The following is a 17,543-nucleotide window of genomic DNA, read 5'->3' as shown; positions in this document are numbered from 1 at the left end:
CACTCTCTTCTGATTCACAGTGTAATAAAGGAAGCAGAGTTTAGGATTTAAATGTGACTCTTCTAAGCAGTGATAGTCACAGGAAGCTTCTGACCAGCTTATGGCTGTGGCAAAAGTTTATAGAATTTAAACTTATATGCCGATTTACAGCCCTGTTTAAGCGGCTTATAAAGTCAGCATATATCGCCCCTAACAATCTGGGTCCTCATCTTACCAACCTTGGAAGGATGGGAGACTGAGTCAACCTTGAGCATGGTGAGATTCGAACTGCTGACAGCTGGTGATCAGCAGAAGTAGCTTGCAGTATTGTACTCTAACCACTGCAGCCCCGTGGCTCTTTATAAAGAGAGCCTGTGAAAGCTAAACAAAGATTTAGGAAAATCTTCCCTTATTTTTCTTTGAAATACCTCCGGAACCGCCTTCTACCGCACGAATCCCAGCGGCCGATAAGGTCCCACAGAGTTGGCCTTCTCCGAGTCCCGTCGACCAAACAATGTCGTTTGGCGGGGCCCAGGAGAAGAGCCTTCTCTGTGGCGGCCCCGGCCCCCACCCTCCTTCTTCCGCAAATTACTCAAGACCCACCTATATCGCCAGGCATGGGGGAATTAAGACATCTCCCCCTGGCTTTCTATTTTATGTTTGGTATGTATGTACTGTATGGTTTTTAAATTATGTATATATTATATTTATATATTTATTCGATTTGTATGCCGCCCCTCTCCGTAGACTCGGGACGGCTCACAGCAATAATAAGAACAATATACGGCAACAATCCAATAACTAAAAACCTAAATAATTAAAAAACTAAAAAACCCTTATTTAAAATAAAACATACACTCAAACATACCATGCATAAAATATATAGGCCGGGGGAGATTTTATAGTGTGGTGACCAATTACATGTTTAATGTTTCACGGGAATTAGGTAATTGTGTGAAAACATATTGCATTGTAATGTCTTAAAATACAAAACTTTCATCATTTTTTAAAAAGCTTAGCAGTAAGTTTCATTCCATAAAATATTTTTTTTTAGAAAAAGCTTTGGCTTGTTAGGTTATTTGTAGCTCTCCTTTCCTGCAAGAAATATTTCAATTCAGGTATGCTTTGCACCAGTGATTTTCAACCTTTTTTGAGCCAGGGCACATTTTTTATATTTACGAAACCCTGGAGCACATTAAGTGCCCGGGGAGGGGGGGGTGTTAAAAAAAGTTTGGACCAAAAAATTATATATATCTCTCTTCCTCCCTTTCGCTCTATTTCTCTCTCCCTCTTTCTCTCCCTTCCTTCCTCTTTTTTTTTCTCTCTCTCCATCCCTCTTTCTCTTCCTTCCTTCCTTCCTCTCCTTTTTGTTCTCTTTCTCCCTCCCTCCCTCTTTGTCTCTCTCTCTCTCTTGCTCTCTGTGTCTCTCTCTTTCTTTCTCTTGTTCTCTTACTCTCTCGGTCGCTCTCTCTCTCTCTTGCTTTTTTTCTCTTGCTTTCTCTCTCTCTTCCTTTCTTTCTCTTTCTTTCTCTCTCTCTCTTGCTTTCTTTCTGGAACCAACTCCCCCCAGAGATCAGAATTGCCCCCACCCTCCTCGCCTTTCGTAAGCTTCTTAAAACCCACCTCTGTCGTCAGACATGGGGGAATTGAGATATTCCCTTCCCCTTAGGCCTATACAATTTATGCATGCATGGTATGTTTGTGTGTATGTTCGGTTTTTAAAATAAGGGTCTTTTAATTATTTTAAATATTAGATTTATTATATGTTGTTTCACTATTGTTGTTAGCCGCCCCAAGGGGCGGCAAAGAAATTTAATAAGTAAGTAAGTAAGTAAGCAAGCAAGCAAGCAAGCAAGCAAATACATACATACATACATACATACATACATACATACATACATACATACATACATAAATTTCTCTCTCTGAGCTTCGCGGCACACCTGACCATGTCTCGCGGCACACTAGTGTGCCATGGCGCACTGGTTGAAAAACACTGCTTTACACCAACTAAAAAGAAACAGCGTTTTGCTTTTTGTCATTGACATAATGCACAGCTCGGGCCCTGATCGGTTTTTTAGGAGAGGCAAGGAACCTTCTGGAGGACGTTGCCACTTGAAATTTCCCAGATGTTCCTCTCGCTTGACGTTTGCTCATTGTGATGGAGTGGGGACCCAGGAGGGCTGGCTAGGAAACGGTGGGGTGACGTTTGGACCGATCAAAAGTTTCCCCTTACTTCTGTTTCTGCTCACTCTAACAACAGGTGGCAGGGCCGTGATTGGGAACAGGTATGGAAACTCTGGATTATAAACAGCGGATGACTGGGGATTTTTTTTAAAAAAAATAAAAATCCGTGCATCAGATCAGCCAGCACCTGTGAAACCCTGTTGCTTTGGGTTTATGAAGTGACTGGCGTTTTTAAATGATGGCCCTTGACATGCGGATCTGCGCTTTACCTTGTTGGGAATGGAAAACAAATGAGAAGCATAGGATGTGGTTTGCCATCTGTGGTGGAGAGATGCACAAAATAAAACAGGAACAGTCCTCTCTTTGCCAGGGTCGACTCACAGAAACATAGAAGACTGACGGCAGAAAAAGACCTCATGGTCCATCTAGTCTGCCCTTATACTATTTCCTGTATTTTATCTTAGGATGGATATATGTTTATCCCAGGCATGTTTAAATTCAGTTACTGTGGATTTATCTACCACGTCTGCTGGAAGTTTGTTCCAAGGATCTACTACTCTTTCAGTAAAATAATATTTTCTCATGTTGCTTTTGATCTTTCCCCCAACTAACTTCAGATTGTGTCCCCTTGTTCTTGTCTTCACTTTCTTATTAAAAACACTTCCCTCCTGGACCTTATTTAACCCTTTGACATATTTAAATGTTTTGATCATGTCCTCCAGACTATACAGATGGAGTTCATGAAGTCTTTCCTGATACGTTTTATGCTTAAGACCTTCCACCATTCTTGTAGCCCGTCTTTGGACCCGTTCAATTTTGTCAATATCTTTTTGTAGATGAGGTCTCCAGAACTGAACACAGTATTCCAAATGTGGTCTCATCAGCGCTCTATATAAGGGGATCACAATCTCCCTCTTCCTGCTTGTTATACCTCCAGCTATGCAGCCAAGCATCCTACTTGCTTTTCCTACTGCCCGACCACACTGCTCACCCATTTTGAGACTGTCAGAAATCACTACCCTTAAATCCTTCTCTTCTGAAGTTTTTGCTAACACAGAACTGCCAGTACAATACTCAGATTGAAGATTCCTTTTCCCCAAGTGCATTATTTTACATTTGGATACATTAAACTGCAGTTTCCATTGCTTTGACCATTTATCTAGTAAAGCTAAATCATTTACCATATTACAGACCCTTCCAGGAATATCAACCCTATTGCACACTTTAGAGTCATCGGCAAATAGGCAAACCTTCCCTACCAAACCTTCCCCTATGTCACTCACTCACTCTGTTGCATTCTTGCATACACCGAAGTTATAAACATAAATATCGGAAGCTGTAAACTCTTAAGAAAAAGAGAGAAGAGAGAAAAAATAATAATCTCAAATGATAAAGCTAAAGAATTCTATATGGGATGATTAACTCTCCACCATCCTTCCATCTAATAGTGATGTGGCCTATTAATAGTTCTGAAACCAGTTTGACTTCTGATTGCTTAGTGACCCAGCTTCCTTCAATTAATAATGGGGCTGTTCTGAAATCATTTGTAACTCAGAAGAATCTTCCCAATTTAGAAATAGTTCCACCAATTGCTTTTATCAGCTACACAATGTATTTAATACGTACAATACTAGTTACTATATGATCAATATATACAATCAATTCTGGAGAGAATGGTATATTCATTCATTCATTCATTCAATTTTTATGCCGCCCTTCTCCTTAGACTCAGTGAAGGACTGCTACCGGAACGGTAAGGAGCTCCCTTCCGGTAGCGATTTTGAGAATGCGTGTACAGATAATAATTATTAATAATAATAATTTATTAGACTTGTATGCTGCCCCTCTCCGAAGACTCGGGGTGGCTCACAACAACAATGAAACAATACAAATAGAAATCTAATAATTAAAAACTGTAACTAAAACCCATTACTTAAAAAAAAACAATCAACACTACACAATCCCAACCACACATAGAGTAACTTTCAATGATTGGGGGGGGGGTACACTAGTTATCCCATGCCTGGTGACATAGATAGGTCTTGAGGCTCTTGCAGAATGCGAGGAGGGTGGGGGCAGTTCGAATCTCCGGAGGGAGTTGATTCCAGAGAGCCGGGGCTGCTGCAGAGAAGGCTCTTCCCCTAGGCCCCGCCAGACGACATTGTCTGGTCAACGGGACCCGGAGAAGGCTAACTCTGTGGGACCTAATCGACCTCTGGGATTTATGCAGCAGAAAGTGGTCCCGTAAGCATTCTGGTCCGATGGCATGTAAGGCTTTGTAGGTCATCACCAACACTTTGAATTGTGTCCGGAAACTAATCGGCAACCAATGCAGGTTGTGGAGTGTTGATGAAACATGGGCATATCTAGGAAGACCCATGATTGCTTGCGTGGCCCACGTGAGACTTTGCTTCTGTGCATGCGCAACAAGCGATATGTTGCATGTAGTTGCTCATGCAAGTGAGATTTCGGCAATTTTCGCTGGTTTTTTTGCTACTGTGCAAATCACCCAGTTTGCAGAAGGCGGTGTATCAAAGCAAAATGAACCATATTGAAATACAGGTAGTCATTTAGTGATTGCCTTGTTTAGTAACTGCCTCATTTAGTGACCGTTTGAAGTTATGACAGTGACTTTATGACCAATTCTTGCATTTACCACCTGGGCAGATCTGGAAAAGCTGAAATAAGATCGTAAGCAGAGTTGCATTTCACTTTGTGATTGCTTTGCTTGAATAACTAAGTTGCCAGTTCCTTTTATTTATTTATGTATTTATTTATTTATTGGATTTGTATGCCGCCCCTCTCGCAAGACTCGGGGTGGCTAACAACAGTGATAAAAAACAGCATGTAACAATCCAATACCAAACAACTAAAAAAACCTTATTATAAAACCAAACATACATACATACAAACATAACATGCATAAATTGTAGAGGCCTAGGGGGAAAGAATATCTCAGTTCCCCCATGCCTGACGGCAGAGGTGGGTTTTAAGAAGCTTACGAAAGGCAAGGAAAGTGGAGGCAATTCTAATCTCTGGGGGGAGTTGGTTCCAGAGGGTCGGGGCCGCCACAGAGAAGGCTCTTCCCCTGGGTCCCGCCAAACGACATTGTTTAGTTGACAGGACCTGGAGAAGGCCCACTCTGTGGGACCTAACTGCTCACTGCTCGTGCAGGTTTATTACACAAACTCGATTAATTGTGGCTTATTGCTGAAAACTGAAATAAATAAATTCACATTGCTGGCCACCAGTTTGCACAAACTGGGGCCCTTAATTCTGCAGGATAATACCTTGACGCTGTTTGGAGGCAATGCGAATCTAGAAATTGACTTCATTTAATGGAAAAGGCAGCACGACTGTTCTCTAAAATGCCTTAAATATATTAGATTTCAAGGGTAGATCAAACTATTTCCTTAGAAATATAGAAGTCTGATGGCAGAAAAAGACCTCATGGTCCATCTAGTCTGCCCTTATACTATTTCCTGTATTTTATCTTAGGATGGATATATGTTTATCCCAGGCATGTTTAAATTCAGTTACTGTGGATTTATCTACCACATCTGCTGGAAGTTTGTTCCAAGCATCTACTACTCTTTCAGTAAAATAATATTTTCTCATGTTGCTTTTGATCTTTCCCCCAACTAACTTCAGATTGTGTCCCCTTGTTCTTGTGTTCACTTTCCTATTAAAAACACTTCCCTCCTGGACCTTATTTAACCCTTTAATATATTTAAATGTTTCGATCATGTCCTTGTTGCAATCTACATTGTGGAAACTGGGAATGAGAAAGAAGCAGAGGTTTTCCAAGGCTGATCCACGTCTTCAGGGGAGGGGGAAAAAATTATCTCAGACTGACTCCAAAGCAGATCAAGAGTGCTGCATAACGCATGGATTTGCATACTACTGTAAAATGTAAATACAATGTTCCCTCGATTTTCGCGGGTTCGAACTTCGCGAAAAGTCTATACAGTGATCCCCCGATTATCGCGAGGGTTCCGTTCCAAGACCCCTCGCAATAATCGATTTCTCGCGATGTAGCGGCACGGAAGTAAAAACACCATCTGCGCATGCGCGCCCCTTTTTCCATGGCCGCACATGCGCAGATGGTGGAGTTTGCGTGTGGGCGGCAGGGAAGACCCCTTCGGCCGCCCAACAGCTGATCTGCTCCGCAGCGCGGCAGCAGCGAGGAGCCGAAGATGGGGTTTCCCCATTGCCCAGGCAACGGGGAAACCCCATCTTCGGCTCCTCACTGCTGCCGCGCTGCGGAGCAGATCAGCTGTTGGGCGCCGCCCAGGCAAAGGGGAAACTCCAAGATCGCTTGCCCGTTCGCCCCGCCCGCCCGGCTGCTCGCTTGCCGCTCACTTGCAGCTCGCTTGCAGCGCGGCAGCAGCAAGGAGCCGAAGATGGGGTTTCCCCGCCGCCCAGGCAAAGGGGAAACCCCAAGATCGCTTGCCGCTTGCCCGTTCGCCCGCCCGCCCGGCTGCTCGCTTGCAGCGCGGCAGCAGCGAGGAGCCGAAGATGGGGTTTCCCCCGTTGCCCAGGCAAAGGGGAAACCCCAAGATCGCTTGCCGCTTGCCCGTTCGCCCCGCCCGCCCGGCTGCTCGCTTGCCGCTCGCTTGCAGCGCGGCAGCAGCGAGGAGCCGAAGATGGGGTTTCCCCATTGCCCAGGCAATGGGGAAACCCCAACTTCGGCTCCTCGCTGCTGCCGCGCTGCCGAGCAGATCAGCTGGTGGGCGGCCGAAGGAACCTTCCCTGGGTGCCGCCTGCCGCTCGAGAGCAAGAGGGGGAGAGATAGAGAAAGAGAGAGAAGGAAAGAAAGAGATGAGAGAGGGAGGAAGAGAGTGTGAGAGAGGAAGAAGCAAGATAGAGAAAGAGAGAGAGAAAGAAAGATGAGAAAGGAAGGGAGTGACGTCATCGGGTGGAAAAATCGCGATATAGCGATTCGCAATGATTGGGATCGCGAAACTCGGGGGATCACTGTACCACGGTTTTTCAAAAATATTAAATTAAAAATACTTCACAGTTTTTCCCACCTGATGACGTCATATGTCATCGCCAAACTTTTGTCCATCCTTAATAACTATTTTTTAAAATAAACTTTAACAAACACACGTGGTGAGTAATAATCTGAATGGTTGCTAAGGGAATGGGAAATGGTAATTTAGGGGTTTAAAGTGTTAAGGGAAGGCTTGTGATACTGTCCATAGCCAAAAATAGTGTATTTATTTCCGCATTTCTACCTCGCGGAAATTCAACTTTCGCGGGCGGTCTCAGAACGCAGCCCCGGCGAAAATCGAGGGAACACTGTAGATGAAAAATCCAGAGCAGCTAACTATGTATTGAACTAAAAGACTAACTTTCCTCTTATAGGTTGTGGCTGTTTATGGAACACTGTCTGATTTGCTTTCTGTCGCAAGCAATAAGCTTGGAATAAAAGCAACCAGTGTCTACAATGGAAGAGGTGGACTTATTGATGACATTGCCTTAATTAGGTAAGATTACCCTGTATTGGAAATGTGTTCTTTAGAGCCCTTTTGAATAATAATAATAATTAATAATAATTTATTAGATTTGTATGCCGCCCCTCTCCTAAGACTCGGGGCGGCTCACAACAGACGATAAAACAATATATATAGGCACAAATCTAATATTAAAAAAAACTAAAACCCTATCATAATTTAAAAACCAAACAGCACATACATACCAAACATAAATTATAATAAGCCTGGGGGAAAGGTGTCTCAAATCCCCCATGCCTGGCGGTATAAGTGGGTCTTAAGTAGTTTACGAAAGACAAAGAGGGTGGGAGCAGTTCTAATCTCCGGGGGGAGTTGATTCCAGAGGGCCGGGGCCGCCGCAGAGAAGGCTCTTCCCCTGGGGCCCGCCAGACGACATTGTTTAGTCGACGGGACCCGGAGAAGGCCAACTCTGTGGGACCTTATCGGCTGTTGGGATTCGTGCGGTAGCAGGCGGTTCCGGACTTTAAATAAGCCTGATAGGCGCGGGAATTGCTTGGAAGGTGGAATAAAAGCGGATTCAGGAATCGTTGTTCTACAATAGAGTACAGTGGTACCTCTACTTATGAACTAATTTTTTTCCGTGACCAGGTTCTTAATTAGAAAAGTTTGTAAGAAGAAGCAATTTTCCCCATAGGAATCAATGTAAAAGCAAATAATGGTTGCAATTGGGGAAATCACAGGGAGGGGGGAGGCCCTGTTTCGTCTCATGATTTTGCTTTCACACATGCTCAGGAAGGGGGGGGGAATCACCAAACTCTTGCAAGGAAATGTTTATTTATTGATTTTTTTATTGATTTGATTTGATTTGATTTGTATGCAGCCCCTCTCTGCAGACTCGGGGCGGCTCATAGCAACAATAAAAACAATGTACAGTAACCAAATCTAATATTTAAAAATATCCAAAACCCCTTATTTAAAAACAAAACATACACACAAACATAGCATACATAAATTATATAGGCCTGGGGGAGATATCTCAATTCCCCCATGCCTGACGGCAGAGGTGGGTTTTAAGAAGTTTACGAAAGGCAAGGAGGGTGGGGGCAATCCTAATCTCTGGGGGGAGCTGGCTCCAGAGGGTCAGGGCCGCCACAGAGAAGGCTCTTCCCCTGGGTCCCGCCAAACGACATTGTTTTGTCAAAGGGACCCAGAGAAGGCCAACTCTGTGGGACCTAACCAGTCGCTGGGATTCGTGTGGCAGAAGTCAGTCCTGGATATATTCTGGTCCGATGCCATGAAGGGCTTTATAGGTCATAACCAACACTTTGAATTGTGATCGGAAACTGATTGGCAACCAATGCAGACTGCGGAGTGTTGGTGTAACATGGGCATACCTATGTGTGTTGGTGTAACATGCCCATGATTGCTCTCGCAGCTGCATTCTGCACGATCTGAAGTTTCCGAACACTCTTCAAAGTGAAATGCTCACTCGTGTGTGTTTTTGGCAATTTCTTGCTTCTGGGAATGTGTGAAAGCATCCCCTCGTGAGATTTTGCTTCTGAGCATGTGCAGAAAGCAAAAAATGCCCCAATTTTTTTTAAAAAAGATGGCGCTGCAGGACGGACTGGCAAAGACGGCACTAAAACCATGGCACGCAAATTGTGCAATCGGCGGGCCGTTACCGGAACAGCGCACCCTAGCACACCGGTAGGAACCCAACCCTAGTCTGAAAACCTCACACTGAAAATCATAACCCCAGCCCCATTTAAGCCATGATTTGATTCTGATTTGGAAATGACCCAAGATTAGCTAAAAAGTGAGTGAAGAATTCAAAATCCTTGTGAGCTAAGAGTAGGCAACCTGATGTCTTCCAGATGTCCAGAAATATGATTTTCATGCTGCTTGGACATGGCGAGAGCTGTAGTCCAAAGCATCTGGAGGGCATCAAACATTTATCCTTGTTGCACACTCTGATTACAATGAACGAAAAAACAGAGGAAGGAAAAGTGAGCTTCGGAGTCAAATTACATGATTTATATAGTTTCTCAACTGGGACAGGATTGTATGTGGATTCCATTGTGTAATAGGTTTGCATTCCATCTCTCTTGGCCAGAAAAATTGCTATCCCATCCTATAGTTTGCCTTCTAATAAATAATTTCTACTAAAAAGGTTTGTTTGTTCCATGTGTCCTATACTTATTGAGTTTGTTGGAGAATAGACTGTAAACAAAGCCTCGTTACCAGAGTATCTTTGCTTGACTCTTAACTCTCCAACTTTCCCAAACATGAATGTCATTTCATTTAAGGAGTTTGGATCAAAACCACCTGCAAAAGCAATTGAATTTAGAGCAGGGAGAGTTTGTTAATTTATCAGTGTATTTTTCCCCCTGACACTAAAGCAGTAGAGGATAAAAAAACAAAAAATCAAACTCTGAAAATGGATGATTTTAGATTGTGGTGCTCGTTTCCTGTTTTGAAAAGAATTTTAAAATAATAATAATAATAATAATAATAATTATTATTATTATTATTATTATTTTATTTTTTTATTTTTATTGGATTTGTATGCCTCCCCACAAATCACCAGTCTTAGTGATTTCACATTTTTTAAACTTTTCTTGCTCAAGCACTGCATTTCAGAGCAAGTCTTGATATACAGAATACCCACAAAGGACTGGCTCAAACTCCTTCCTATGAAGACACTTGACTTGGTTGAATTGTTATCTAGATCAGAGGACTCCAACCTTGGCAGCTTTAAGCTTGGAGGACTTCAACTCCCAGAATCCCCCAGCCTGGGGAATTCTGGGAGTTGAGGTCTTCCAGGCTTAAAGTTGCCAAGGTTGGAGACCCCTGATCTAGATCTCCATCATTTAAACCATTATCATAAGAGCAGTGGTTAGAGTGCAGTACTGCAGGCTACTTCTGCTGATCACCAGCAATTGGCAGATCGAATCTCACCAGGCTCAAGCTTGACTCAGCCTTTCATCCTTCCGTGGTGGGTAAAATGAGGACCCAGATTGATTGGTTGGTTGGTTGGTTGGTTTGACTTGTTGGGGGCAAGATATGCTGACTTTATAAACCAGGGCTATAAAGCACTGTGAAGCGGTATATACAGTGTTCCCTCGATTTCCACAGGGGATGCGTTCCGAGACCGCCCGCGAAAGTCGAATTTCCGCGAAGTAGAGATGCGGAAGTAAATACACCATTTTTGGCTATGGACAGTATCACAAGCCATCCCTTAACACTTTAAATCCCTAAATTATCATTTCCCATTCCCTTAGCAACCATTTACTCACCATTATTACTGGTACTCACCATGGAATAAGACACTTAGTGATCCTGATATTTATAAACATAATTATTTATTAACAATAATTATTTTTTTTGTTATTTATTTGCAAAAATTATTAGTTTGGTGATGACATATGACGTCATTGGGTGGGAAAAACCGCGGTATAGGAAAAAAACTGTGAAGTATTTTTTAATTAATATTTTTTGAAAAACCGTGGTATAGGCTATTCGCAAAGCTCGAACCCGCGAAAATTGAGGGAACACTGTAAGCCTAAATGCTAATGTTAATAATGCAATAGGATTGATTTTAGCCACTCTAAAACCTTGGAATCTTGAATTAACAACTGCTGTTTTCCAAAACATTTGTCGGGCTTATTCTGAATCCCTGGTTTTCTTTTCTCCTTTCCTTCAATCTATAGAGATGATGATGTTCTTTTTGTATGTGAAGATGAACCATTCATTGGTAAGTACACCAAGTTGTTTTCCTCCTGAAGAACAGGAAGTCTAAAGTTTTTACTGTATGTTGATATGCTTCCCATGTTCATAGATCCTCAGAATGACGTCAACTCTCTAGAAACATTAACAGGATCTCATTCAGATTGGATAACACTCAATGTAGGAGGACGGTTCTTTACAACTACCCGGTATGTATCTGTTTTGTAATTGTGAAGTTCATCATTGGAAAGATAAAATTGCTAAGGGTGAAATGTTCGGTTGAGATCGGCATATGTGGGACTGATTGGGATAGATTGAAGGGATGACTCCGAAATATAATTTTGTCGTATCTTATTTCTACATTAAATTATTGTATTTTATTCCAATTTCATTTTAAATTCTTTTTTTTATCAGATTTTAATAATAATAATTTGTGTCTGGAACTCTGCACTTTGATATGGCCCAAGGGCTAATCAATAAACTAAGATAAAATAAGATCAGGGTTAAATGCGTTGTCAATGAATAGAATAGAATAGCATTTTTATTTTTTTTATTTTTTTTAATAAATCTTTTTATTAATTTTCATAAAAGGACGCACAAACTTACAAACATTAAACATATAGTTTGGGGAGGTATCCTCCCCACTTATCTCAAAAGTATAAATGCAGATATAGAAAAAAGAATACATAATTGAATACATAGTTGAATATTAATACATAGAAAATAGCTAATAATAAAAAAACTAATAACAAGTAATTTAAACTAGGATAAAATCAAATATTCTTCTCATCTTATTACTATTGTATATATAAACTAATTCTAATACCATTCTTTAAAAAAGGTAAATCTCAACCATTACATATATATTTGCTTCTTTACATAGAATTTTATTGGCCAAGTGTGATTGGACACACAAGGAATTTGTCTTTGGTGCATATGCTCTCAGTGCACATAAAAGCAAATATACATTTGTCAAGAATAATGAGGTACAAGTGGTTGGATTAAGGCTTCATGCTAAACTGTAAGGTTGTTTGTGTAGCATGCTATGTGAAGGCAGTTGTTGTTATGATGGTGTTGATGATGATGATGGTGTACAACTCAGATCAAATGATTTTTCAAACATCCATGATTTTAAAATGTTGTTTAATATGACATTATCTTGGCTTTCTCCATTTTTTAAAAAAATTAAGCAATTCCGTTGTTCTGCCAGGCTCTATGGTATGAGTCTCCCGAAAATTCAAGGATACAAATTTCAGACACACACACACTTGAAAGGTCAAAACAATGTTCTTGTATTGCCAAGAGCACTCGTCCCAAAACAACCTGGTAGTCTGTACAATCCCCTTAATCAGTCTTTAAGTACTTAGCTAGCAGCTGTGAAGGAACGTCACAGCCCTCCTTCTTCCACGAAGTGAGACCCCCACACTTTGCTCTGCTTTGGTTTCAAAGTCATGAAAAATCAACAAACAAAGTCTAGAAACAGCAAGGCACGGTCCTGAAAAAACAATGATCGGATAATCTTCCACAACGGCCAAACCAGCATGCTGCTATTTATATCAGCAGCTCTAATTACTGGAGCCTTACACAAACACAGGTGGGCCTCTCTTATCTCCTGTAATATTTCCTCAATTGGTCTCTTCTATGCATAATTCTGCGCCCGCGTGGGTCTAACACTTCCTCATCCAAATCGACCGAAGATAATGGAGATTGGCTTCCTGGGCTGTGTGCCAAGCCCCCCTCTTCCAAGTCACTCCCACCTTCTTCGTCCGAGGAAACTGCACTACCTGACTCTGTCGGTAATAAAACAGGCCTATGACATGTTGATGTTTTCCCTGTATCCACCTCCACATTCCTTGGGGCAGGAGCTGGGCCAGAGCCAACCACAACATCCATAAATGAAAAGCTCAATCAACATTTCTCGATCTGATGTTGAACCATATTTCCCATTACTTAAGTCAATATTGGGACCTAACTTGCTTATCAAGATAAGATAATCTTTAATGTCACTTCTTTCTGTGGACATAAGAAGAAAATAAACAATAAATAAATAATAAGTAATAAATAAGCCAAGTGCTTTTTTAATTCCCCCAATGCTACTCCAAATACCAAAGTGGCCAATTTATTCATTAATTTCTCTACATTTCTTCCTTAGGAGCACTTTGGTTAGTAAAGAACCTGATAGCATGCTGGCTCACATGTTTAAAGATAAAGGTTGGTATGACTTGAGATACATATTTGAAAGCTCCATCCAGTACCCATTTTGCAAATCCATGTCACGTAAACTGTTCTTTGTTTCAAAATAAAGTTTAATGTAGATGATTCTACACTGGATCTACATGGACCCCAGTTTCTAAACACACTTTAGATTTGTGTCTATAAATAAGAGTTTGGTGTTGAGTGTTGTCTAGCTAGCTCTTTTTGAGGAACATATCCAAAGGTGCACGAAAAAGGAAGGAGCAGTTGAGCAGTTCATTTAAGTCAGGAATGAGGAATGATTTTCAGGCTATTTTGTTGGCGACAGACTACAGAAGTGCCACTAAAGAAGAACATAGTTACTAGTATCTTTACATACCACATGTAAACAGGTTCCGGGGCTCTTTCCTGAATCGGGGTTGGAGGACCTGAAGCTCTCTGGATGATGCCAAATTGCATCTTCCAACATTCTTTCCCCCAGGCTCTTTATATTTTATGTTTGGTATGTATGTGTTGTTTGGTTTTTAAACATGATAGGGTTTTATATGCTTCTTTTTTTTAATATTAGATTTGTTTCACTATAATATTGTTTTTTTATTATTGTTGTGAGCCGCCCCGAGTCTTCGGAGAGGGGCAGCATACAAATCTAATAAATTATTATTATTATTATTATTATTATTATTATTATTATTATTGTTGTTGTTGGAAGCTATTCCAAGTTCTGGAACTATATTTTAGATTAGACTTTCCCAGTGGGTGGCCCTTCACATAAGTGGGCTTCAATAACAATTCCTTGAATTATTAGCAGTCTCCACATTCAATGGGTAATGTAATTATTGAATGAATGCAAATGAATGTTTTAAAGTTAGAATTTAAAAAAATCTTTTTAGCATATTAATTGGATAAACTGTATTGTTATGTTTTTGCTATATGCTGTGAGCTGCCCCGAGTCTGCAGAGAGGGGTGGCATACAAGTCCAATTAACAACAACAAGAACAACAACAATAATATTTAGTTAGTTAGTTAGTTAGTTAGTTAGTTAGTTAGTTAGTTAGTTAGTTAGTTAGTTAGTTAGTTAGCGGCTCACAACAGTAATAGAAAAACAATGTACAATACAAATCTAATAATTAAAACTAAAAACCCATAATTTAAGAAAACATACACACAACATACCATACATAAACAGTATAGGCCTGGGGAAGTTATCTTAATTCCCCCATGCCTGACGGCAGAGGTGGGTTTTAAGGAGCTTACAAAAGGCTAGGAGGGTGGGGGCAGTTCTAATCTCAGGGGGGAGCTGGTTCCAGAGGGTCGGGGCCGCCACAGAGAAGGCTCTTCCCCTGGGTCCCGCCAGATGACATTGTTTAGTCGACGGGACCCTGAGAATAATTCTAGAAAACCACCCATGAGGAGATACTCAAAATGCAAAATAGAAAGTTTTGGTCAGATTATATAAATAGTTTGTTAGAACCTTTTCTGCAGCCTCGAGAGCACCTGGTTCAGACTGGGGCCAAAAATGTAATTCTATTGCATGGAATTGGAGGAGTATTAAGTTTTCTTCTTAAAACCATGACTACCCATTTCCCTGGTCCTGCCTGCCTTTAGAAGGTAAATGCAGTAGAACCACCATCAAACCAATAGAACACGTATTTCCAGTTTGAGAATGTCCTTTCCTTCTTATTTACTGTGTCCCCATTCTAAATTTGTGGTGGCCACCAGCAGCACTTAAGTCTAATTTCTACACTTTGCTTCAGATGATCCATTTTAATTGCTTGGAACAGAGAAGGGGAGGGTGGGTGAGAAATGGATTTATCTCAGGCTAAGGCAGTGTTGGCCAACCTATGGCACGGGTGCCACAGGTGGCACGCAGAGCCATGTCTGCTGGCAAGTGAGCTGTTACCCAGTTCAGTTCCAATGTTCATGTGTGTGCCGGCCAGCTGATTTTTGGCTCAAATAGAGGCTCTGAGAGGGCATTTTTGGCTTCCAGGGAGCCTCTGGGGGCATGGAGGAGGGTGCTTATATCCTCCCCTGGCACCAGGAAGCCTTTGGGGCCTGGGAAGGGTGAAACACAAGCCTACCGGGCCCACCAAAAGTTGGGAAACAGGCCATTTTCGACCTCCGGAGGGCCTCCAGGGGGCAGGGGAAGCTGTCGCCTGGGGGGACATGATCGAAACATTTAAATATGTTAAAGGGTTAAATAAGGTTCAGGAGGGAAGTGTTTTTAATAGGAAAGTGAACACAAGAACAAGGGGACACAATCTGAAGTTAGTTGGGGGAAAGATCAAAAGCAACGTGAGAAAATATTATTTCACTGAAAGAGTAGTAGATCCTTGGAACAAACTTCCAGCAGACGTGGTTGGTAAATCCACAGTAACTGAATTTAAACATGCCTGGGATAAACATATATCCATTGTAAGATAAAATACAGGAAATAGTATAAGGGCAGACTAGATGGACCATGAGGTCTTTTTCTGCCATCAGTCTTCTATGTTTTTGCACTCCTCAGACATTGAATTATGGGCATGGGCACTCGCGCATGAACAATAGCTTGCACACACCCTATTTCAGCACCAAAGGGAAAAAGGGTTTGGCATCACGGGGTTAAGGAAAACATTTTTTTTTAATGTGTCCATCTGCAACAGATGCTTGGGGAAACAAGCGAGATCACAGCGGAGCTTTTTTGATTGACCGAAGTCCAGAATACTTTGAACCGATCTTAAACTATTTGCGGCACGGACAACTCATCGTGAACGAGGGCATTAATTTGCGAGGTATGTATTGGGACGTGTAAAACATTTTGTTGCCTTTGTTATAACCAGTGATGGCCTGCTACCGGAATGGTAAGGTGCTACGTTCCGGTAGCGATTTTAGAGACATGCGCGCAGCTGCGTGTCCCTGATGTGCGCCCCTGCGTGAGATTTGGCTTCTGCACATACGCAGCAAGGGAAATCTTGTGTGAAGACACTCGGGCGAGATTTCTTATTTTTTTTAATTTTTTAATTTTTTTTTTTAAAAAAATAATTTATTGGATTTGTATGCCGCCCCTCTCCGCAGACTCGGGGCGGCTAACAACAGTAACAAAACAGTATAATCCAATACTAAAAACAGTTAAAACCCATTATATAAAAACCAATCATACATACAGACATACCATGCATAAAATTTTAAAGGCCTAGGGGGAAAATGTATCTCAATTCCCCCATGCCTGGCGGCAGAGGTGGGTTTTAAGCAGCTTACGAAAGGCAAGGAGGGAGGGCCGGGGCCGCCACAGAGAAGGCTCTTCCCCTTGGTCTCGCCAAACGACATTGTTTGTTTGACGGGACCCGGAGAAGACTCACTCTGTGGGACCTAACTGGTCGCTGGGATTCGTGCAGCAGAAGGTATAGAGATAGTCTGATCCGGTGCAGAAGGCAAAATATCGCCAAAAATCACCAAAATCTCACTCGCGTGCACATCTTCACATGAGATTTCGCTTGATGCGGATGCCCAGAAGCCAGTCTCGCACCAACGAGTAAGCGCCCATGCGCCGGATGTCGTCACAACGGTCTCAGAGGGAGCACCGGTAACGCCGAAGACAGCAGCCCTTCGCTGGTTACAGCCATGCTTGTTCTCAGACAATTTTAAAGCTAAGCTTCCTAAATGTGGATAGAACGGTGATCAATGTTTTTCAATTATATTGAAGCTTTTAAAGTCTTTGTAGTCATATTAATTGGGTTTTTAGATGTGTTGCTATGTTCTTTTGATAGGTTGTGAGTTGCCCCGAGTCCTCGGAGAGGGGCGGCATACAAATCCAATCAGTCAATCAATTAATCAATCATTAATAGAACCAAGGTTGTGAAAATGTCACACAAATTGTTTGGCGTTTTGGTGCAATCTTGGATTTCTCCAGTACCTAGTCCAACACCATAACCAGGACACTATGCTATACTCATTGAAGTCACTGAATGATTTGGGCCAGTGGTTCTTTCTCTACCCTAACTGATGGGGTTGCTGTTGTGG

The 17,543-nt window shown here is 41.8% G+C and overlaps 1 protein-coding gene across 2 annotated transcripts in view; it reads left to right on the top strand.

Annotated features, from left to right (window-relative positions):
- Window positions 1-17,543, top strand: part of KCTD9 (potassium channel tetramerization domain containing 9) — a 37,070-nt gene that overhangs the window by 4,305 nt on the left and 15,222 nt on the right. Inside the window, exons 2-6 of one of the 2 annotated variants that reach the window (XM_070765704.1) lie at window positions 7,537-7,658; window positions 11,336-11,379; window positions 11,464-11,560; window positions 13,504-13,562; window positions 16,187-16,315. In XM_070765704.1, the coding sequence (XP_070621805.1) occupies window positions 7,537-7,658; window positions 11,336-11,379; window positions 11,464-11,560; window positions 13,504-13,562; window positions 16,187-16,315 (451 nt within the window). The remainder of the gene's footprint in view (window positions 1-7,536; window positions 7,659-11,335; window positions 11,380-11,463; window positions 11,561-13,503; window positions 13,563-16,186; window positions 16,316-17,543) is intronic. The other variant, XM_070765705.1, reaches the window with a different exon arrangement.

The sequence above is a fragment of the Erythrolamprus reginae genome, chromosome 12 (genome assembly GCF_031021105.1).
Source record: "Erythrolamprus reginae isolate rEryReg1 chromosome 12, rEryReg1.hap1, whole genome shotgun sequence".
Taxonomy (NCBI): domain Eukaryota; kingdom Metazoa; phylum Chordata; class Lepidosauria; order Squamata; family Dipsadidae; genus Erythrolamprus; species Erythrolamprus reginae.
This window is presented reverse-complemented; position numbering and strand designations above follow the sequence as displayed.